The sequence below is a fragment of the Sinocyclocheilus grahami genome, unplaced genomic scaffold (assembly GCF_001515645.1).
Source record: "Sinocyclocheilus grahami isolate Dianchi unplaced genomic scaffold, SAMN03320097.WGS_v1.1 scaffold21.1, whole genome shotgun sequence".
Taxonomy (NCBI): Eukaryota; Metazoa; Chordata; class Actinopteri; order Cypriniformes; family Cyprinidae; genus Sinocyclocheilus; species Sinocyclocheilus grahami.
The window spans coordinates 2,862,133-2,886,052 of record NW_015505200.1 but is presented as its reverse complement, the minus strand read 5'-3'; the positions used below and the strand labels follow the sequence as shown (position 1 = coordinate 2,886,052).

Here is a 23,920-nt window from a genome sequence, read left to right as displayed (position 1 = left end):
GTCCTGAGTGTATCTTATAGCACACAAGAAATGCAAGGAAAATGTGGAATTCCATGTGGCATTAATTGCTTTGTTTGACAAGCTCAGCAAAGGATATGTATTCTTTTTTTTTTATTCTAGCTATTTTGTTGTTTTCAAAATCATGAAATCAGTGCATTTTGTTAATCTTTATTATTGTATATTTATTGTTGTTGTATTTGATATTTTATTCATAATTACTTTTATTTATGTTTTTTTGTAATTGAATGCTATTTTTTTGGCTTTATAAAATGTTTATGAGGCCAGAGCAGATTAATTTGTAAAGTCTCCCTCTCATCCGACTGTCAGCATAAAAGAAATGTGTGGCTGTAGTATCAATAGATGGCCTGTGTGATAGCGTGTTAAAATACGAGCGGAGGCTATTGGGAATGTGCAGAGCGGAGCAGCAGTGCAGTGAAAGAGCTCCTCTAGCACTTCCCCCTCCCGGCGCTGATGTGAGGGGCTGCCTGCCTGGGTGGTCTCCCTCTCTCTCCACTTTGGAGAGCTGTTGCTTAGCAGCTAATAATAGGAGATGTTTGCTAAGTAATTTGCCTCTTCCTCGGCCAATGAGAACCAGAGCACTTTTCCATCAAACCACCCTTTTCAGGGTTTGCAAAGGGGCTACCTCTCCAAATGTTACTGCAACAGGATCAGAGGTAGACTGGCGGAATCCGCTCGCCACTTTCTTCTGCTTTAAAACGAGTTACGCGCTATAGCTGGACGAATGAAGACCGAAGGATCTATACGGATTCGAGCACATAATGTTGGGATGGAGTTGGAAGACTTTGGCTCAAGGAAAGACTAGAGAATATTTCTTAAAGTTGAACCCGGTGGACGCGCGTGTCGCGAATCTTGGATTATTATTATTATCGCCTCTGCTTAACGCGCCGCGTTTGCCTTTAACTTTCTTCAGCGCTTCTTCTGCCTCCCGTTTGGACTATGGCCTCGGATCCCAGAGACCCGGGACCGGCCGGTGGTGTGTTTGGAGATTTACCCCCAAGTTACACACGCTCTCCGCCGCCTGTGAACTCTGATCTCCTCCGGAGACCCAGTTACTGCTATGCCGCTTTTGCGTTAAAACAGATTTCCAAGGTGACAAACGCTTTCCCGGTGGAATATATACACACAAACTACGTTGTTGTTCTTCGTGTCCGTGGTGCAATATATTTATATTTCAGGGAGCCAGGGAACTTTTAAGGACTTTCTTTAGCCTAGTTTTAGAAGTGTTGGAGGGAATTTAGGCTACTCTCTTTTTTTAAGCTAGTGAGAAGGAGCTGATCAACAGTCTACATATGCATCTGAAATTGTTTTAGGAGGAGAGTAAACAACGCTAAATATGAGTGTGGACAGCGACTTCTATGAATGAAAGCCGAGTCTTCATTCATTTAGCTCATTCATTTTCAGTCTTTTTCGCTTTTAATTCGTCCCTAATGCCGCCTCAGTGTTCAGTCTGGTTGGTCTCGATACAATATAGCGTGTTTGTTTGACAATGCTGAGGAATTCACTGATTAAGTTTGATCTGACAAAGCATCAGTGAAGCGCATGAACGATTGGCTATGTGTCAAAACTCCCATGAGTGAAACCAAAACATGTCCACTTATAGGCTACTGCAGCTAGGACAGCCAGTTAAAGGAAACCTGTGAGGTAGTTGCAAAGCCTGATGAATCTACATTTTTGATCAAATTGCTTATAAACGTGTTTGCTTTTCTGTTTCAGCCTGCCAGAAATGCTTACAAATTCACTTTCCGTGTAACATGCTGCTGTGTGATAACAGAAGAACCAAGTATCTTGAAACTGTTATAGTTTATAGCAAGGCATGTTTTGACAGCTTTTAGCTGAGGTTACATGATCCCATGTGTTTTAACATTCTACGTTTTAAGGCTAAAGCTTTTAAGGAGCTTTTATATAGTTGTAATGTTGTACGATAGATTGTTAACACTGATAATTTGAATAAACCCATCTTCTTTAATAAAGAGATGAGCACCAAATCCAGACCAGATGAGAAACCTCAGGCCTGTGAGATGTTTGGACAAAGTACTTTAATACTCTAAGCAGTTTAAACCCACTGAACTTGAAAACGAATTCTTTGAACTTCTTAGAACTTTGAATTGAATTATGACAAAGAAAATTTCAAATTAAGTACAATTGACACACACAAAAAAATAATTGCAACAATTTAAATGGATGGAGATTTTAACAGAAAACATTTTAACAAACCTATGAAGTTGTCTATCTCATGTCAAGTTACCACGAATGAAGCTGGTTGGATTTTAGTGTTTATTATAAGTTAGGTTGGATTAATAAGCAAACTGAATTCTGAATTTGTCTCAGTGGTATTTTAACTGAATCTTAAAATAATTAACATATTATTTTGCGGAGTTTTTGTTCATTCTCTACTCATTTAGTGTCTCATTTGTCTTAAAAATGTAAAATGTAAATAACCTGACTAGTAAATGTTGATTCATGTGTTGTCAGGACGGTTCACTATCCTGGCAGGGCACCGTGTGTTACAACTGATCTGAAATAGCATCACTGTACATGTGAATAAGTGTTCCTCTCTTGTGTCTCAGGGGAAAGCTGTGGGACAGAAAGCGCCACTGTGGATTCGGGCGACGTTCCAGGCTTTTCTCTTTTCTCTGGGCTGTCAAATCCAGCGACACTGTGGAAAAGTCCTTTTCATTGGACTTCTTGTGTTCGGAGCCCTGTCTGTTGGTTTGCGGGTCGCTGCCATTGAAACGGACATTGAGAAACTATGGGTGGAAGGTGAGTCCAAGCTTTCATGTTTTGCTTCTGCGCTGAGTGGTTTTATTTCTGGGGCTGATTGGTGAGGAGTTCTGAAGGAGCAAGTTATTTGTGAGCTGTATCACTTTGCATAGGGTTAGAATAGACCTCTCAATTTTAGAACTCTCTCCCAAACAAGTTGACTGCCTTTGCTTAGCTTAACTAAGCTTAGCTAACTTAACCGATTGAAAATGTGATTGTGGTGCAGTTGTTGGGCGATATAGACCCAGACCTTGTGTGGGCTTCTGATATGAAGTCTCCGGATCTTTGAGCGGACATAGACCGTGGCCTCTGGAATTCCATATCTCCTGTCATGCACACGTAGCATTCTTTTTCCTAGCGCATGCAAGCCTTCTCTTGTTCTCTCCCCATCAGCCTATATTGTTTGCGGTGGGTGCTGCACTTGACGTTTTTCTTTTTCTCCCTTTCCCGTTTGACGTCCTTTCCGTGCACCTCACTTATCTGTGCATTTTCAGGCAGCTTTATTTGGTTTTCACACTGCCAAATTCCTTCTAAGCCCCCTAGGCTTTCGCCACACTGCTGATCCCCTGCACAGATGGGCTGTGTGTGAATTGTTAGCCATCTTTGAGGTGCTGACCCTCCCCCTCGTGCTCGCTGTGTGGTCCCTCACTATTCTTGGATTCCATTCAACAATAAAGGCACCCCCTTTGCCAAAAAAAAAAAAAAGTGAATACAGCTGAAGTTTACCCACCTGTTTCACACTCACACACACAACGTGCACACACTCATGCACAAGTACATCAGGTATCGTTTTTTTGTACTTTAGTGGTTTGACTTGAAAATATAACATGTTCATGGTAGCTTAGCATTGGTTTGATTCAGAAAAATGGTGGGACCTTTTATACATAACTGTATATGCTTTTTCACAATAGCATAGTCAAAAAAATGCTTTCTGACTTGCTGAAAGGTATATTTTTGTCTATGATGTTGAAACAAGTTTATAATTACTTATGAAATATTCAGATCTGTAAAGGAGGTGATATATGAACAGATGCTCTCTGGTGGAAACGTTAGCTGGAGTTAAGGAAAGGGAGTTGTCAGTGAAATTTGTGTTTTAATGTAAGGCAGGCATAAAGCATGGGGCTCCTGGAGTGAAACGCCAAAGTGCTGAAAAGGAACGCTGTGCCTTTAAGAGGCAGTCCTGTGTTTCTAAAGTTTCTGCCTGCGTTGTTTCCCCCAATAGCCCATTGACAAAGCTGCTCTGGGCTGAATGGGGAGTAAGTGGTATGGTAACAAGGCGAGGTTAGTTCTCACACACAGGCACACACATTCACTTCTGCACACATACACATAAAAAGTCACAGCGACCAACAAAAGAGGTTTATAATGGGTCTTGTGATTTTAAGAATGTAAGAAGGTCCCTGGTGCTGTTAGCGATTACTAAATAGTTGCATATATCAAGAGGGCTTTCCAATGACTTGGCAAGCCAAAACATTTTATTACAAAATGAATGTGGCATAGGTATGGCTCCATTTCAACAATTTTTAAGGATAGACCTGTTACATTTTAAATGTGGCAACCTTTTTGTCACAAAAATTCAAATCTGTTGTGTGTGGGGGAGCTATAAAGAATAGCAAAACAGTCAGGGCCTTTGGATCTCACACTTGCCCAGCTGTGCATTTTGGAGCATATGCTTCCTCATTACCCCTGAGGTGGTGACGGTCCCACCTTCAACTCTGCTCTAGCCCCCACCCAAATGTCACCCAGGCCACCAAGTGTCCATGTCCTCACGGACCATCCGGGCCACCCGTAATTACTTCCGCCTTCCATCGAATGATGTGCGAAAAGCAGCAACCTCGTGTTTAGATGCCTTGTAAAAACAAACCAACAATTTAGTAATCCAGTTTAGGCACCCTGTTAAGTATACTGTGTGTTTTGGGTGTTGTGCCACAAAAACCTTTTATAAACAGTAGGAGCCATCGAAGAAGTCAGAATGTAGAGATATTTATCCAACCTGGCATAAAATTCATCACTATGTTTATATCCGACTGTGAACGTTGTATGTTAGTGAATTTATGTATGGTTTAGTATAATTATATTCTCTCTGTGACCAAGTTATGGTTTATTGTTTGAAATTCTAGATTCTAGAGAGTGATGATTTGCTGTTCCAAAATTATAGTTGTCTTTAGTCTTAGTTAAGACTTAAGTGTTAGTTCACCCAAAAAATGACATTGTCATTTATTCACCCATGAGTCATTCCAAACATCTTTCTTTCTTCTATTTTTTTGAAGAACGTTTTGTTGTTGTTGTTTTTTTGTCCATACAATGAAAGTCAGTGACTCCACTGAATTTCATTGCGTAGACACAGTTGAATCATTCTTTAAAATATCTTATTTTGTGTTCCACTTATAAATGTAAGTCATAAAGGTTTAAAACAACACAAGGGTAAATAAATTATGACAAAATTTTGCCGAATTATCCCTTTAAGTCATGGGTTAATTCTTGGGAAAGTGATTTTTATCTTGCATTTTGAGGCAGGAAAAAGAGGCGATAAAATGAAATGTATGATGGTTAGGGGGCTGGTAAGTGGAGAAACATTCTAGCATCTACACCCTTAAATTACTCTGGATTTCATGTTTGCTCCTTATGTGAAGTGTCGGATTGCAGAGGGGAATTTGTTTGGAGAATTAATAGAGGGGGAGAAAAGACTGAGAAAGTTGTGTTTTCAAAGAAGCTCAAGTTATTTCATCTGGTTTCTGACACCAAACCGAGCAGTGCCACATCTTGTTTTAATTGTGTGGATTTTAATATTTGATTGAGCTTTTTTAGAGTGAAGGATGAGGAAAGATTTGTCAGTGACAAGTTGCGGTGTGGGGCAAAAGAGCAGACTTTGATATGCGATTATATGCTTGAGTAATACTGGCCTCCCAAAAGGATTGTTGGCATTTAACGGTCATTGCAAAAATGTGTGCCGGGCTAAACAAACGGCAATCTTTTTCAAACAGATGGACATGTTTATGTATTCATATACAGTCGTAACTTAATTTTTCTCATCCGTTTTGACACGATTTTGGTGTGCTTGACAGACGTGTGTACACAGACAAGCTGTACAAACATTACTCAAATGTGTGCAGGGATATCTGGGTAGCAGGCGCACTTGAGTTGTATGAAGCCACAAAGAGGAATAAAGAACATATACACATTGCATGAATGACCTTGTCCACATTCATGTAGACTGAGGGACCCAGCAACAAGCCCAGGGTTTACACAGACACGTGGACCTTTCAGTTTTAGGAGCAGTTATCTAAACAAAAAAAGAAATGCAAGGTAAATGCAATAATTCATTAGAAAATACACAGTCTTCCAGTCCTGGTGCCGGATTTGAGAGAAAGAAAGCTCTATGAAGCATTATTGGAGGTGAATAGCAAGCCGCAGTACCCCAGCTACATAAATAAACTCTAACTGCCGAGACTTAGACCTCACCAGTAGAAAGTACAAACAAGGCCAGAGTCAACCTGGGTCTGTTGAAAATGTTTACTTCAACCCCCCGTTTCCACCCCCCGCCCCACACAGGTCGGCCTTCCAGCCCCCATTACTCAAGAATAGCCATATGAACTGAATGCATCCCTTCTCAAAGTTTAGCAACTTTCTTCCCCAAATCAGAGCGTTTTCTTTCTCTCGACCTAATCAGTTTGTTTGGCATTTCACTTGTTGTTGGTTAAGCGCATGATGCAGTTCCAGAGGTTGTCAGCCCTGTAATTACAGGCCCAAGGATTGGAGCTCAATTCCTGCAGATGCCTGAATACATTAAATATGAACATGCTGTCTGTAGATCGACACAAATACGTGTTTGCATTTTGCAAATGGAAACGGCCTTCAGATTTAACCCGCCACATTTTTTGAAGTCATGTGTTTATGTAACCTGCATGTCAGATAGCTGCATGAATGGAACCAGGAGGCTGAATGTTTGCATGCATCAAGTTGTAAGCTTCAGGGCAAGTCACATGGCATTTATATTTGCAGTGCAATTTCTTTGTTTCTGTTCAGCATTTTCTTTCATTAAACTAAACCTTTCATGTGTGTTAAAGGATTGTTCTTAAAAGATCTCTAAGCCACTTACAAAGCTGTGGGCTACCCCTGACAAGAACAGTACCCCTCTCTCTTTCTCTCTGTATTTCTCTCTTTCTGTTTCTCTATGTCTCGTTCTCTCCCACTCGCTCTCTCAATTAACTGAGGCAGGCAGCGAGATGTGCCGGGGAGAAAAAGTGGCTCGGTGGGCTCAGCCAGCCACTGCAGGCTTGTCATCATGTATTGGGATGTGGAGGGGCAGACGGGCAGGCTCTGATCTGGGCCGGTGCGTTTCATGTGCATTTGGCATGGCCGCAGATACCCCGCGTTCTCTTTTCATCACCGCCTCTGTTAATTAGGGGGCTGGACTACGGAGTTTCCTCTGCACTCTTTGATGCTTTTCATCCCGACTCAACATACCACATGAACAGCATTTCTGTCTCTGCTCTTCTGCCTTGCTCCCTCCTTACATTTACTGCTCACATCTTGGATCAGGCATGGTGACCTGTAGATCAAGACCCAACGTTTTGAGCGACCTTCCTATCAGGAACCACAGTCTGTGCTAAGCAGTGTGGAGTTAGGTGGGGAAAGAGTTTTTCAGTTTTTATCCTTCAGTTTTTTTAGCCAGCCACATTGGAGAATTTCTGGAGGATTTTGTGCAAAAGCCTATTTATTAGCCTTGTGTGAATGTGTGGGCCATGTCATAAGGAGTATTTTCAGTCTTAAGTGTGCTAAAGACACAAATGTGATCCACACATCCGTTTCTGGAGTTAGTTGGAATATACACAGGGGAATGAGAACTGTAGAGTGTTTAATTTGGGTTTAATTATGAAATTAACCTCTCACTGAGGATAATGTTGTTGTTGTTGTTGTTTTTTAATAATTGTTGTAGTGTGACAATTAACATAAAACTATATTGTTCCTCTGACTTGTTTTTATCCATAGTCAAAAGGATTAAAACATCATGACCATAAATGTGTCTCCTTTCTGAATGTTTGAAAATATCAAACCGTGTTGTCTCTCTGTCTCAGCTGGCAGTCGGGTGAGCAAGGAGCTACGGTACACAAAAGAGAAGCAGGGAGAGGAATCAGTGTTCACCTCACAAATGCTCATACAGATACCCAAGCAGGAAGGAACCAATATTCTTACCCAGGAGGGTTTGCTGCTCCACCTGGAGGCTGCTCTGTCAGCCAGTAAAGTTCAAGTGTCTCTTTATGGAAAGTGAGTACAACCCCCAGCAGGATTACAAGGAATTTCAGACACTTATAAATATGAGGGTCAGTCTTTTAATGTGAGGTTGTACAATTTCTACCCACAGATCTTGGGATCTTAATAAAATTTGCTTCAAATCCGGAGTCCCAATTATAGAAAATGTCATGATTGAGAGGGTAAGCATGTTTTTATTATGCAATTTTTGGCTTGCTTCATAATAATTTTCTTATTATTGTTTGCTTCGTGCTTCAGACAGTTATTATAGTGTTTATTCAACTTAACTTGCTATTTTTTTTGTTCTGTGCCATGAAATCTGCCTTAACGAAGATTATACTCAATTTATTTGCAGATGATTGACAAGCTTTTCCCCTGTATGATCGTGACTCCTTTGGACTGCTTTTGGGAAGGCTCCAAGTTGCAGGGAGGCTCTGCCTATTTACCGTAAGCATTCTGCTTATTCTTAATTAATATATAACCACATATCTCTAATGAAGTCATGTCTAAACTCAAGAGACCTGAATTAACCATGCAACAAGGGACTGTGCCTGAACTGTAACTCTGAAACTTTTGACCACCCTCCTTGATTTAACACACGCTCCTATAACAATTGGGCTTTACCTTCAACCAAAATGGCATTGGCTGCGACAATCTCTGACATCAAGCCCCTTGCAAAAGCTCTATTTAGTCTGTTGATAAGCTGAAGCCTGGTTCCGTCGTCAGTGTGGCTTGAGCTGTCAACAGTGTGGCGAGAGGGGCTTTACAGGACAATTTCTAATCCTGCACCCCTGTCCCACCACCCAATCCCTCAGCCTGAAGAAGCCCTTACGGAAAGGGGACAGTGAGAGAGAGGGAGGGAGAGAGATGACTGCTACTGGGTGGGAAGGAGGGAAGGGTGGGGGCAGGGGAGCCTTTGGGTCAGACAATGGTAAGCATTCTTTCAGTTTACGAGTGAGTGTCCATCAGTGAGGGGGCCCTGGAGGGGGCCTGGCTTTGTCAGCACTGGGTAACACTGTGCATTCTCATGGTAATCGCCCAGGCTTGGAGTTGTAAGTTGTCCAACAAATAAAATGGGCATTATTCAAGTCGTGGGCCCAAAGAGAGAAAGAGGGTGGAAAAAGTGGGTGAAATTAACTGTGGAAATTAGACATTGTAGTTTACACTTCCACCCAAAATATCTCTTTAATATTTTGTTGGTGAAAAATTTAAAGTCATATTGTATTCTATGTCATGAAGGACAAAATTGGTTTCAGTTGGCTTAAACCGATTCTGTATTTTCTCATAAAGACTTTTTTCTCTTTCATCAGCCCAAGTTCACAAATACCAGGGTTTTCCGAGAAGCATGAGTGCCCTTTAAAAATTGTTACATATTGTCCTGTTTTCTCTATTTGGATATGTATGAAGTGGGCCTGCGTTAGCCGCTGAGGCTAATGTCCTCCCAGGCTTCCGCTTCAGTTCAGCTGTTTTTTTTTCATCTAAAGGGAAAAGAGTGAGAGAGAGAGAGAGAGAGAGAGAGAGAAAGGGAGGGAGAGAGAGTGAGTGAGGGAGAAAAAAAACTTGAGGGAACAAAGAGCAGCAATCTATGGAAAAACAAAAGGGCCCAGGCCGGTTCACTCAAGCAAAAAATAGGAGATAAAGGAGACTCTCTTTGCAAGCAGGAGCAAAGGCGCTTGGTATGTGGGAATGGGAGAGGACCAGCTTTATTTGAAGCTGCTCTTCATGAGTTATTAGAGTGAGATTGGGCCTGCAGTTAGGACACTATTCACTTTTATTCTTCTTTACCCACAAATACTCATCACAGTGAAAGGCCCCTCTCTCACTCTGCGTTCTATGGCATTTTTACTTGGGATGTTTTAGCTACATATTTTTTGGTTGGGAAAGTTTTGATAATGATAATTAAATAATGTCAAAAGTTTGCAATTTTCAGGTTATCGGTGTTTCTCAAAATCACCCTGCTGAAGTCTTCTAATGTAAATCAGAACTTTAAAAGAGTCCAACTGTAACTCCACTACACCTAGAGAATTAGTCTTTGGCACATCAATAAACAACAGTCCACTCTCTCAATACCCACTGAGTTAGAGAAGATAGATTAAAACCTGCAGGCTAAGGGTTTGAGAACACTGGGCTCAAAGCAGCATTCAAGACAGTCGGCACAGCCCTTTTCAGCATTCCCACTGCCCGCCTTCATCCTTATCAAGATGTTTTAGAAGCAGAGGTAATCATTATGACTCGATGCACAAAGTTAAGAGACAGCAGCCTGTAGACCGCCGGCACATTATGCCCCTCCGTGTAACAGGATAATAAACGCTACTTTATGCGGCATCTGTATTCTGCCACCACCAGGGAGGGACTGGTGCCGGCAGGCTCGGAGAAGCAGCAGCAGGGAAGGGGAAAAGGGTTTGCTTGGAAAAAGCATGCTATCCTTTGAAAAAGTCATAGAATTGACACATTTAGTCTGCTAACTTAATTAAAATGTCTCAGTTTTGTTGTGTATTGTGTCTCTTGTCGCAGGGGCATGCCTGACATTCAGTGGATGAATCTGGACCCCCTCAAGCTAATGGAGGAGTTGAGCCAGTTTACATCTCTAGAGGGCTTCCGAGAGATGCTAGATAAAGCTCAGGTGGGCCACGCCTATATGAACCGGCCATGCTTGGATCCCAATGACACCGACTGCCCTCACAGTGCCCCTAATAAGGACCCCCGGCAGGTGAGCAAAGTGTTGTAATGCAAATGACAATGTTTTATTAATATGAGTCTGTAGAATTTACACGTTTGCGTTAAATGTGTTGTCTGTGTATTATTTAGGTGCCTGACATTGCTGCTGAACTTCAGGGTGGTTGCCATGGTTTCTCCAAGAAGTTCATGCACTGGCAGGAGGAGTTGATCCTGGGTGAAAGAGTAAAGGACTCCCAGAATGCCTTGCAGAGGTGAGAAAGAGGGGGAAAGAAAGAAGGATAGGCAAGAGGAGGGGGTATGTGGGTGGGCCTCTCTTAGGAGGCCCTGACAAGAGAGAAAGTAAGAGAGAAAACCAGAAAGAGACCGAGATGGAGAGAGGGAGGAATCTTTCTGACTCCTAATAACCTCACACATCCAAGGAATTCCTTACATGAAGAGGGATCAGTTTCCACCTCTGACCCCAGTATAAGAAAGACCAATTAAACATGATGGACAGCCACATAACCTATGGACGGATCTGAAATGCAGAGTGGAGACAAATGAAAACACATTGAACAGAAAAAAAGAACATGTGATACAAAGTAAACAAATTGTGGGTAAACTAAAAGCAAGAGCAAAAGTATTTAACACCTGTAATTCAATCTCATAGGTGTGTATTTTCAATGCAGAAGTTTAATCTGCAATAAATTAAAGTCTCTGCAGAGAGCGGTATTTTGGCCTTTTGCCCAGTATTTTAGCATTGTTCTAATCTCAGTGGAAGTGTTAGAATGATTTATAAAGCCTGAGAGGGACGACACACATCATTCTAGCCTTTATTATACTGTCTCCCTATTAAGGTCTCCTTATTATCACTTGGCAACACAATGATATCTGCACACGCATGTTTGTACGTTCAGATCTCACTCAGCCCTCTGTATTTTCCCGTATAGTGCGGAGGCCCTTCAGACCATGTTCCTCCTCATGAGTCCCAAACAGCTCTATGAGCACTTTAAAGACGACTATGAGATCCATGACATCAACTGGAATGAGGACAAGGCCACTGCCATCTTGGAGTCCTGGCAGAGGAAGTTCGTTGAGGTAATTTCCTGTTTCATAATACACCCACACATCACTTTGTGAGGTCTGAATGGTTTCAGTGACTGTGGAGGGTGCCCAGCTGGGGTGGAAAGGTAAAAAGAGCGCAGGAGGTCACAAGTGGTGCAAAAGGGTTGTTTTCCTTAGACCAGAGGATGGCAACGTCTGCCTGAATTCCATCAATCCTCAGCTGCCTAGTAAACGGAGTCCTCCTAGGAGGCCACTGACAGACTCCTAGTTATAAGAACAAGCTGTTTTTGTGATAACTGACACCCAGCATGTTCACTGAAAGAGAGAGAGAGAGAATTAAGGCCCTGATATACTCACAGCAAAGTTCTTTTTCGTTCTTCATTTAGGGGTAAAACGAAGTTCGAAAAATGTGAGCAGTGGTATACTCTTATTGAACATCCCGACGCCGCCCACACTGAAGAGGGCAACGTTTAGATGAATATGTAAATATGTGCTGCAACGCTTTCCTCTCAGTAACAACATAAACGCAACAAAAATGAGAGAACAGAAAGAGTGTTTTTAAAGAAAGCATAAGAAAAGCATCTGACCATAACAACATGGGTATATTTGCACGAAATCTGCAAATTAGCACTCCAGTAAAGTCATGTTACATGTATTTATATGGCACTTCATTGCTTAAAAGCAAGCAGCTTTGCAGTATCAAACATGAAAATCAGTGTCAGTGCCTCCTTTCATCAGAAGCACAACTTCATTTTCTACTATAAAGCAGATCTCCAGTGTGTTCATGTTTTCTCCCATGGAGATCTTACCTCGACAGGCTCAACTGATGAAATGAGCCAGAGAAGTGCTCCATGTAAAGGAAGGCGGATCCTCAGCACACACCTACCTATAATGTAATTGCCACAGAGCAGTGGTAGTATTGAAGGTGTTTTGCAGCCGGAGCAATCTTTTCTGGAGAGCTTGCTTTGGCATGCCATTTCGAACTCCCAAAACTAACTTAGTTTTGGCCTGATTTTGTTCTAAATGACGTCACATCAGTTCGTTCCATTTCGACTGAAGTATATCGGGGCCTTTACAGAGAGAGAAGAGCCTCCAGTAATGTCTACTGCCTCAGAAAAGAGAGCAAGAGCAAAGGAAGTGGAGTCAGGGGAGGTTGGGGGGATAGGGCACTGTAAAAACAAAGTGCAGAGGTATTCCTTTCCCCTTAAGGTTGTTGGCCATTCATAGTGCTGATGGAGTAGCCTGAGAGACCATGTGATCTCATCTGATCCATCTGACCTCTGCCCTCTGGCATCTGTGCTCATTATTTCTTGCTTGTCAAGCTTCATAAGGTCTCGTACTATCTTGTTTGTGTGTTATTAGGATAAAATATGAGGTGGATGAGGGTACGGCCCACAGAAGAATGAATGTTTGTGTGGCTTGTCAGAAAAGTAATTCAAGATTTGCTCTGTTCCGCAATGAGTGCAGAAGTTCATTGAAAACACAACGCTAGGTTAAGCAACTTTGCTCATGCCTAAATTGATTAAATTGCAGCCAGTCACAAGCCTCTTTGATTTGACCCATGCATATATGCTCTTTCCAATCCAAATACTGTAAATCATGTAGTTGGATTCTCTGGATTAATGTTTAAAACTGTGATTGTTTCTAGGTTGTCCATGGGAGCATTTCTCAGAACTCTTCCTCCAATGTTTACGCCTTCTCTACCACCACTCTTAATGACATCATGAAGTCTTTCTCTGACGTCAGTGTAATCAGGGTGGCAGGTGGTTATCTGCTCATGGTAAGACATCCATTACTGTGGCAACTCTAGTTAAGGCTAATGGAAATGTGATGAGCGTGTCTCCATATGTGTGGAGCTATTCCCTTACATGTGTCTCTCTATGCACAGCTGGCATATGCATGCGTGACCATGCTGCGCTGGGACTGTGCTAAGTCTCAGGGTGCTGTAGGGCTGGCAGGAGTGCTTCTAGTTGCTCTATCTGTGGCTGCAGGACTTGGACTGTGCTCGCTGCTAGGGCTTTCCTTCAATGCCGCCACCACGCAGGTAAGTACACACCTAAACATCTTAAATTCACACTCAGCCTCAGGGCTTGGCTGTAACAGAGCTGTGTGTTCCTCCACAGGTGCTGCCATTCCTGGCCCTGGGCATTGGAGTTGATGACATGTTTTTGCTGGCTCATTCCTTCACAGAGACCAGATCCAACATCCCGTTCAAGGCACGTATCTCATGAACATGCTTTGGATCATGATTTCTGGGGAATTAAAATGTTGCTTAGGCTTTCTGTTGTTGTTTCTGAAGATCACAGCTCATTATTTGCCATATCTCTCCATAGGAGAGGACAGGTGACTGCCTAAGAAGAACCGGCACCAGTGTGGCTCTCACCTCCATCAATAACATGATTGCTTTTTTCATGGCTGCCCTAGTGCCTATTCCTGCTCTCCGGGCCTTCTCACTTCAGGTATGAGTGTGTAATTTGTGTGTGAGTACATGTCATAAACCATTGCGCCCTGTGATGCCCACTCAGGAAGACTGGCAGGAGCTTTCTCTATCTGAAAAGGGCAGTGAAAGGTGGCTTTATAAAATGAGCAGTCAAAGTTCATTTAAACTGAGGATGGCCTTTGTTGTTTCTTTTTCTTGCATTCTTTCTCTCTTTATTTTATGGTCAAACCCCTTCATCCAACTAAAGGCACAGCCTGGTTTTCAGGTGGGGAGGGGATACAGAGAGAGAGAGAGGTAATGAGATGGGTGAATATATCAGTATATCACCCAGCCATCAGACTGTGCTTCTCTGATCTCCCCAGGCTAACCCTGGGTGGTCTGCACTGTAATGATACAGAATATAATGTCTGTCTGAGGCTGGTGGGGGGTGGGGGTTCTGCTCAGACTTGCTGTGACCTTGGGAGTCCCCTTTCCTTGGATTGTTGACTATTTGTGGAGTGATAGGGGAGGGGTTGCGGGTTGATTTAGGGTGTATATTTTACTTTCTGGGATTCAATCCGAGGCACTAAAACAGCGAGGGATCTTGAATGCAGAGTGTTTTTTTCTCAAGTTCAGACAGCAGCTGTGGAGTCGGGTGGCAGCGTAGAACTCATGAACGAAAAGACTTGGCCTTTATCCTGAAGTCTCTCTTTCTCACTTACTCTTTATTTCAGGCGGCTATTGTGGTGGTCTTTAACTTTGCCATGGTTCTGCTGATCTTCCCTGCCATTCTGAGCTTGGACCTGCACAGGCGGGAGGACAAAAGACTGGATATCCTGTGCTGTTTCTACAGGTAATTAAGATGCACTGTCCTTACTTAATATCAGCCCTTTTATTATGCCAAAGCCTTTGGTACTTAACATGTGGATTTCTCTGTTTTTTTTCTTCCAGTCCCTGTTCATCTCGGGTGATCCAGATCCAGCCTCAGGAGTTCTCGGATGCTAACGACAACCACCAGCACGCTCCGGCCACCCCCACCTACACTGGCTCCACTATAACCACCAGCACCCACATCACCACCACTGTGCAGGCTTTCACCCAGTGTGATGCAGCCGGTCAGCATATTGTCACCATTCTGCCACCTACTTCCCAGATCTCCACCAGTCCTCCATCCATGGTCCTATCCACACCCACTCCCACCACTGACCCTTATAGCTCCCAGCTGTTCACCACCTCCAGCTCCACCCGAGACCTTCTAGCCCAGGTGGAGGAGCCCAAAGAGGGCCGTGAGTGTGTGCCTCTGCCCTTCTTTCGCTGGAATCTGTCAAGCTTTGCACGGGAAAAGTATGCCCCTCTGTTGCTGAAGCCCGAAACTAAGACTGTGGTGGTCGTCATTTTTGTGGCTCTTCTGAGCCTCAGCCTCTATGGGACCACAATGGTTCATGATGGACTCTACTTGACTGATATTGTCCCCAGAGACACAAAGGAGTATGACTTTATCACTGCCCAGTTTAAATACTTCTCATTCTATAACATGTACCTGGTTACCATGGATGGCTTTGACTATGCCCGTTCTCAAAGACAGCTTCTACAGCTTCACAATGCCTTCAACTCTGTAAAATATGTAGTTAAGGACAGCAATCACAAGCTTCCCAGAATGTGGCTGCACTACTTCCAGGATTGGCTCAAAGGTAAGTTCACAATAAGTTATTTTTCATTAGCGGTGATTGCTAAGGCTACAGCTTTTACTACCATGCCTAACCCTAAGTGTGAAAATTCAGCCCATAACTTGTCTTGCATCATTGTGTTGTTTATAGATAGATATGTAAGTATGTACAAAATATTAGTAAATATGAAACATAGCTATGGTGAAAAATGCCACACAAACTATAATGTTCAGCTGTGCTCATTCATTGTGTGGGAAATGCTCTTATCTCTAAAGGTGAGAGAAAGAGGTCAGTGAAAGTTCACTTCTGTCATCATTTGTGTTCCACCCACCTGGTCATAGAGATGATTATGGGAGGGTCAGGGGTTATCTCAGATTGTTTGTGACCTCTCTGCTTACATTAGTTTGTATTGAGAACTTTACTGTGAGCTGAATCCACAATAACTCAAACCCAGCGAATTAAAAAGAAGCTATTTATTTTGAAAGGCTGTGGAAACTGGAGGTAGTTAAAAGACTCTCTCTTTCTCCCCTATGCTATTTCCTGTTCTTGTGAGGAGATCTCTGTAATTACAGAATGGTTGTGGAAACTGTTTTTCAGCTGTTGCCAGACTTTGTAATTTGGAGAGCGCGAAAGGCTTTCTCTGGTTATTTATTCAGCCCACACACATTTATTCAGCACCAGGCAGAAAGATGGAGAACCCAGAAAGGGGAGGGGGGCTTTTGGTTTATATGCCTGTTTGTGTGTGTGGATTGGCATTAAATCTGACCAAAGTTTTTGCCCCCTTCTCTAAGGGAGGAGCGATTTTAACAATCCTCTGTCATAGCTTACTGAATTGTGAAAAGAAAAGTAGGAAGGTTTGAACAGCTTTCTCACAGTAGGTCTAATTGTACACGTCCATGCTTCATGTAGGTCTGCAGGCTACATTTGATGCTGACTGGGAAGCTGGCAGAATCACCTATGACAGCTATCGCAATGGTACAGAGGATGGAGCACTAGCATACAAGCTTCTCATACAAACTGGCTCTAAAAAAGACCCTTTCAACTACAGCCAGGTGTGTGGTCAACTATTGTACCATTCAGTTTAAATACCCCTCCAAAACTTTGCATCTATCCCAAAACTTACTTTTACACATTTCTTTTAAAGCTCACATCTCGTCGCCTGGTGGATGAGGATGGTCTGATTCCACCAGAGGTTTTTTACATCTACCTGACAGTATGGGTCAGTAATGATCCGCTAGGCTATGCTGTCTCCCAAGCCAACTTTTACCCCCATCCTCGGGAGTGGATCCATGATAAGTATGACACCACTGGGGAGAACCTTCGCAGTAAGTAAACCAAAGACAATGACATTAGCAAGGTGGTCAAATTCATATTTATGGATGCATGTTTCAAAAGTGTGTTCATGTCTAAGAGCATTACTTTTCTCTTTCAGTCCCAGCAGCAGAGCCTCTAGAGTTCGCTCAGTTTCCTTTCTACCTAAATGGCCTCAGACAAGCCTCAGACTTCATTGAAGCCATTGAGAGTGTGCGCACAATCTGCGAGGAATTTATGCGTCAGGGAATCCAGAACTATCCCAACGGCTACCCCTTTTTGTTTTGGGAACAGTACATTGGTCTGCGCCACTGGTTCTTGCTGTCCATCAGCGTAGTGCTTGCCTGCACCTTCCTGGTGTGCGCCATCCTCCTGCTTAACCCCTGGACTGCAGGCGTCATTGTAAGTCTGCCTTCCTCTCACCCTAATCCATTTCTAACTCCCTTTTTTCTAGCCTCTTCCCCTATTCTCTTATTTCTCTTGCTCCCCCTGATCCCCTCAACACAGCTCAATAACTTTGCTACCAGGGCAGTTTTCTGCGGAGGGCCTTGGCGGGTTGTCTAGCGGGTGCTGTTTGCATACGCACATATTCACACACACAGTCCTACACATAAGTACTCTCCCCCTCATCACTTTTGTCATTCAAATGGGTGCCGCAAGACTTTTTAAAGAAGAAATGCAAAGCTCTCCTGAAGGCTTTTACCTCCAACTGCCTTTGTCCAGAAATTTGGGGACAGGACGGATCTGCCCAGTCACGACCTTGGCCTGTTAAACCCATCCATCAGGGACTGGGTGTAGTGGGTGGGTGAGTTAGTTCAGGGGCTAGGAGGCGTTTCACACATGCTGGTGGGGTCCTCAGCTCAACATGAAGAAGCAAGGAAACTAGAAGTGGCCATTTGCCTTGGTTGACATGTATTCTTGGTTTAGCTGTAATATGTCAGACACATATATGTGTAAATGCCTATGGCATTTATTTAAATTATAAAGTAAACAGTTTAGTGCCCTAGCTTTTTTTAACTGAAAACTGTCTCTGTCCTCTTCAGTTTCACAGCCTATATATGTGGCCGCAGTAAAATGGGGTTTACCATCTCCAATTTAAGCATAACCAAATTGGAACCCCTGCCAACATCAAATGTTTTCAGGGCAAAGAATTAACCAAGTGCCCTATTTAATTTATAGAAAAACTGTTTCTCCTGTGTAGAAAAGCACTGAGGACTACACTGCACCAGGAAAGAGAGAGTAGAATGGTCCTTATGCTCTTTTATCTTATTGTGTCACTCATTCCCCTAGCCCTGATATTGAGAAGACACGGGAGGGGCCAGGAAATAGCCATTATGTAATCTGATACTCAGGGCAGATGACAGTGAAATGTAGAGGATATTGGTCCAGTGAGGCCCATTTCTGCATTGTAATTCATGTAGTGCTATTTTCATATACATAGTTCATTGTGATGTAACCACTAACATGCTAATCTTTTCTTCTACTCAACAGGTTTTTATTTTGGCCATGATGACTGTGGAACTTTTTGGCATCATGGGCCTAATTGGTATCAAACTGAGTGCCATTCCTGTTGTCATCCTTATAGCCTCCGTTGGTATTGGGGTGGAGTTTACCGTACACATTGCACTGGTAAGAACATATTGCACAGTAATTCATCAGTATTTGTATTTCTGCTAATAAAATCATTCTCTCTATTTTCCACATTGTAGGGTTTCCTGACTGCCATTGGGGACAGGAACACTCGTTCAGCCGTGGCTATGGAGCATATGTTCGCTCCTGTGATTGACGGTGCCATCTCTACTTTGCTGGGAGTGCTCATGCTTGCCGGCTCGGAGTTTGACTTCATCATGAGGTGAGTGATTGACAGTTCTCAAGGTGGGTCTCTGAGGTCGGCCCATATGCTGGCTTTCAAAATGGTGGTGGGCCTTAGGCAGAGAGACAGTTGTCAATGTGGCTGTAGGGTACAGGTGGTAACGTTTGCCTTCCTATCACCTTGGTGTTGTCAGTCTGGATGTTAACTCCCCTTAGACCACCACAGCGCTCTTACAAACATCATTGAGCTGCTTGAATGCACAACAAATGGAGGAAACATCAAGGGAGTACAGCAGCTGCTTGTAAACATGTAAATATACAACCCACTGCGCTGTGACTCAACATGCACACACTTGCTCACAGTTTCTCTCATACTTATTGTGGGGAGGATGTCAACTGTCCAGTCATTTGGTTGTGAACTCCCTTTAGCCACTGCATTTGGGCAGCTTTTCTGCCTGGTTTAATGCCTGCTTCACAGAAAGCAAAAATGTCAAAAAGCATTTTGTTTTTCAAATCTGGATCTAGGCTCTGCTGAAAGCAAACCACAACCTTGAGATCCACCTCAAACAGACCCATGACATAAAAAATGGCTTAGTTAGAGGATCCAGTAAAACATAGCTGCATGTTGAAAATTACAAATATGCCTCTTGAGAATTTTTCAAGCACTCACTTTTTGCACCAAAGAATCATTTGGAAATGGGGAAGAGCAGTGTGGTTTGGGTCTCCAGGAAACTGCAGGGGGTTGTTATAGCAGATTGCTTTAGGACAGTGGTAAAGCTGGAGGAAAGATTGGGGGTTGGGGATTGGAGCAAACCATTTGGTACAAGCAGTGTGCCAGCACTGGAGCATTCATGGTGGGAGGTCCTGTTTAGATGCGGAGAGAAAGAGAGAAAGATGTCTGGCCCTCTAGCTGGGGAGTAGCATAAATATATTGCTGTAAACATCTCCTGGCTGTGGGACACTGAATAAACAGGAGAACAAGCTCAGCGGCCCCTCTTAGAATGAGCCACCCTTTCCAACCCTTGACTTGGAATGGAAAAGATTACAGTTTATATAAACAACAGAATTCCTAACACTAGATCTACTCTGGAGGTCTAACCCAGGCAGGGCCCATGGATGGTTTAGTCTTTTTTTTTTTTTTCCTTTTTTTTGCTTTTCTTTTTTTCTTTTTTACTCCTTAAATAAATCACGCTCCACTTTCGGAATGTTGACTTAGTAAAATAAACATGCGCCCTTTTTCCAATCTTTTCATGTATACAGGACCGTCAGACAGAATGAGTGCTTTTAACTAACAAAAGGTGGACGTAAGTGCAGCCAGAGATGGCTGGCTGCTTTGTCTGATTTTTTCCCCCATTCTTAAACAGCCTTCATGTTTTCACTGAACATTACAAACTGTGTTGAAAGGATGATTGTGCCTTTCTTGAACTCCTATCAAAGTGATTCTTCTAACTGTTTTTAGCCATCGCTGTAGAAAGAGATGACTGAGAAAGAAAATGGTTCACACTTAAGCTGTCTGATTCATCTATGTTAATGAAACAGACATGAGAGAAGTTGGAGGCAGGAGTGGAGGAAATGAATGCAGGCTTGCTTCTCTCCATCTGAGAAACCCATAGCATAGCTCAGTCTCTGGTCTAAATGTGGCATATAATTCTGACCGGAGTCTCCGGTAGTGCTGTGTTTTACGCACAGACCCCGACAGGCCACCTTGGAAATTTGGGTTTTAGAGGTCAATTTAAATATTACCTCTCCCTGACTGTGCATAATGACTGAAAATATGTAATTATAGTCTTTAAAACCAGAGGCTCTGTGATACAGTGCAGGTCTTGGTTCCTCAGGGAGCTGCGATAGAGACAAAACCAAAATAGATCCAAAATGGAGGTTCAGTGGTGCGATGACCGTCAGACCTGTAATCTTTTTAACAGGGTTTTTTTATTCATTTGTTTGACGGTTCTCAGAGAGCCAAAGTAAACACATGGCCTCATTGGAGGAGACAGGTCAACGGACAGCAGTTTCCACTGTGTGTCTGGAATGCTCCAAGCAGATATGCCAAAGATATATCTTTGGATATAAAGCTCTTTCTTTCTTTCTTAAACCCAAGTTTTTTTTTTAGATGTGACAGAAGCAAAAATGGTCAGAGGGTGGGAGGTTCCAACATTCCAAACTTTTTCTTCCAGATTCTGTTTCTCTTTTTCTTACCTCCAAAAGTCTGAACCACAGCTGAATTGTCTCTTTTTAGTGTAACCATTTAACTGGAGTGCTCTCTAATTTTCTCATGCACTGTCTTTCTTGTGGTGAATCAGAGCCCTCCCTCAGTGCTCTGAGCTGAAGCACAGAGGCGCAGACACCCTCACAGCCCTGCAGCTGATTAGTGAGCACTACATGTTAACACGCAAGCCAGTATACAGAGCAAAATTACTATAGCTCTTCTCTAGCCTTTACTGCTAGCACTCACCCATGAGCTAAAGCCTGGGAAACCTCATTCACCACCCTCTCCCTTGGCCCCTTCGTTCAAACATACGTTTTCGGTGCTGCTTCCAACCTTAAGATACTCTGCACCACTTCACTGCTCCACCAGACTCGCTTGCGCCTGTGCCAACCAGACCTCCATGTTCTTGGCTCTGGAGGTGGAGGGTGGTGTTTCCTGCTCTTCAGCACTGGATTGAGGTTTCAGCTTTAGTCACCTCCACTGACAAAATAGCTAGTCTTGGTCTTAATCAGAATAGTTTGAGAGAGATTAATAAGTGAGATATTTGACGGAACAAATTTCTTTTGCACACAGAATACTTGTTGACTGTAAAAACTGGTGTTGATGGATTCTAGGGTCAGTTTTACAGGTTTTTAGCAAATAAGAGTTTATTGCACATGAATCAAATACCTTTCAGTAGATCTCAACATTAGTGTTGTGTGATTAGCTCTTGGTCCAGTATGTCTGTTGAGGGCCAGGAGGAGGGAGAGAGAGTAGGAGGAAGAAAAAGGTAGAAAGCAAAGACCTGGCCTGCTCAGCGTAAACATAAAGGTGGCGTGCCCTGGTCAGGGTGAAATGAGATCTCAATAAGAGGGGGTATTAAGTTTCTGAGGAGAAAATTACATTAACAGCAGTGGCAGCTTTTAGGACAGAGGGAGGGAAGAAAGCAGAGGGAGAAAAGCAATGGAGAGGGATGAGTGTTTATGACGCAAAGAATCTGTTCACTAATGTAAACACATTTCCTCAGGAAGTGGCAGGGCAGTGGTGATAGATGAGGGCTCCCAGAGGGAGAGAGAGCTAGTATTCGTTACGAAGATGGAACCCAGGAATTTCTCTCCAGCTTTGTCAGGTCACCAGGAGAGAGGAATCAGGGAGAGGAAATGTAGGGAAAGAAATTATGGATAAGAGGGGAAGCAACATCATACAGGAACTCATCTCCTAGATGGTGACCCTATTGTCTCATATCTTGGTTCAACATGCTGTGGATGTTTGGTGGCTCCTTTAACTTTAATATTCTCTTCATTTGTGTTTTTGCCTGCAGATACTTCTTTGCAGTGTTGGCCATACTGACATTGTTGGGGATCCTGAATGGTTTGGTGCTACTTCCGGTACTGCTTTCGCTCATGGGCCCCCCAGCTGAGGTCATAACCACTAACAATGCCAGTCATTTGCAAAGTCCCTCTCCTGAGCCCACGCCTCCTCCTATGAACCACCACGGGTATTACGCTGAGCACATCCCCAAGGGACCACATCAGGCATTCTCCGAGACTTCTGATTCCGAATACTATTCTGAAACTACAACCACCTCTGGCATCGGCGAGGAGGAGTACAAGTACTGTGACAGAAGCGCATACATCACGTCTCCAGCTCAACCTCCAACCTCTCATATCCTGCTTGAAGCCAGCAAGAACCCCAGCTTCCCTAAGCTCACAGTAAGTCGACCTGACAGAAAAAATGAAGAACTGCTTGCGATGTACCTCTTGAGCACTTTTATAATGGGTTTGTGCTTATTTTTGCCTCCAAGGTGGTGAAACCTTTGAATGAAAACAGCTCTAAAGGACAGAACAGCGAGACCAAGCAGAATGCCGTCAACTCGGTCAGTTCACAGATCACACAGTGGGACAACAAACACGAGTACCAAGGGCAGAGGCGACAACATTTACCTAGCGACAGGACCCACTGTCCTCGTAGGACTACTCAGTGTGGCCTAGGGCCACAACCAGGGAGAGGGCAGCAGCAAAACAGGACTACAGCCCCAGCCCACAGCCCTGGAGCATTGCAGCGTCCTAACAATGCAATCACCATGGTTACAGCAACAGCCTCTGTGACAGTGGCAGTGCACCCCAGTTTGCCGGGGTCATACCAGGGTTACATGCACGAGGGGTTTGAGGATAACGAGTCAGACTCTTTTGACGACTCTAAGAGGACTTCTCAAACATATGGGAAAGCTACACATTATAAGAGGGACTCTTTGGAACTTCAAGATCTGGAATCCACAGAGAAAAACCAGCATCAAGCTAACCAGGCGCTAGGTAAAGACTCTGATCTTCTCATAGCTTTCAAATTTCAAATCCCAATACTAGACATTTATGTAGTTTAGATTATGAAAAAGCAGACAGCTGTCCGTACTGGTCATAACAATGTTCTATCTTTTGCATGTGTTACAGGTGGTGCATGGATCCAAGCAGCCAAAGATTGCTAGACTGCTCCCAGCCCCCACATCCCTTTGTCTGGAATCTCTGGCTGTTTTGGGAAGTTCCCAACCCCAGCCTGGTGTCTTTTATCTCTTTGAACTGTACATAGACCTCACACAGACAAGAGGATTTATTTTAAAATTATTAAAATGGTCTTCTTAGACATTTATAAATATATATATATATATATATATATATATATATACATATATATATATATATATATATATTCATATATATATATACATATATATATTTTTTAATTCTAAAAAGAGGGAAACTATTTTAAAATGTG

General features: G+C 43.1%; 1 protein-coding gene across 1 annotated transcript; it reads left to right on the top strand.

Moving 5' to 3' along the window:
* Positions 1-679: 679 nt before the first annotated feature.
* LOC107557169 (protein patched homolog 1-like) lies at positions 680-23,743 on the top strand. Its single transcript, XM_016240499.1, has 22 exons — positions 680-1,110; positions 2,589-2,781; positions 7,860-8,049; positions 8,147-8,216; positions 8,390-8,481; positions 10,549-10,744; positions 10,843-10,964; positions 11,643-11,790; positions 13,406-13,537; positions 13,646-13,801; positions 13,881-13,973; positions 14,091-14,216; positions 14,911-15,029; positions 15,128-15,867; positions 16,753-16,895; positions 16,988-17,168; positions 17,276-17,556; positions 18,646-18,783; positions 18,864-19,006; positions 22,473-22,863; positions 22,956-23,463; positions 23,599-23,743. The coding sequence occupies exons 1-22, from the start codon at positions 958-960 to the stop codon at positions 23,631-23,633; spliced, it is 4,350 nt and encodes a 1,449-aa protein (XP_016095985.1). The 5' UTR covers positions 680-957; the 3' UTR covers positions 23,634-23,743.
* Positions 23,744-23,920: the final 177 nt, after the last annotated feature.

What these genes read in the sequence shown, in the direction of transcription:
- LOC107557169 (XM_016240499.1), top strand. Translation starts at nt 958, where the DNA reads ATGGCCTCGGATCCCAGAGACCCGGGACCGGCCGGTGGTGTGTTTGGA. An exon ending in TCCCAGAATGCCTTGCAGAG is followed by an intron (nt 10,965 to 11,642) that starts GTGAGAAAGAGG and finishes TTTCCCGTATAG; the next exon opens with TGCGGAGGCCCTTCAGACCA. An exon ending in TCAAGCTAACCAGGCGCTAG is followed by an intron (nt 23,464 to 23,598) that starts GTAAAGACTCTG and finishes CATGTGTTACAG; the next exon opens with GTGGTGCATGGATCCAAGCA.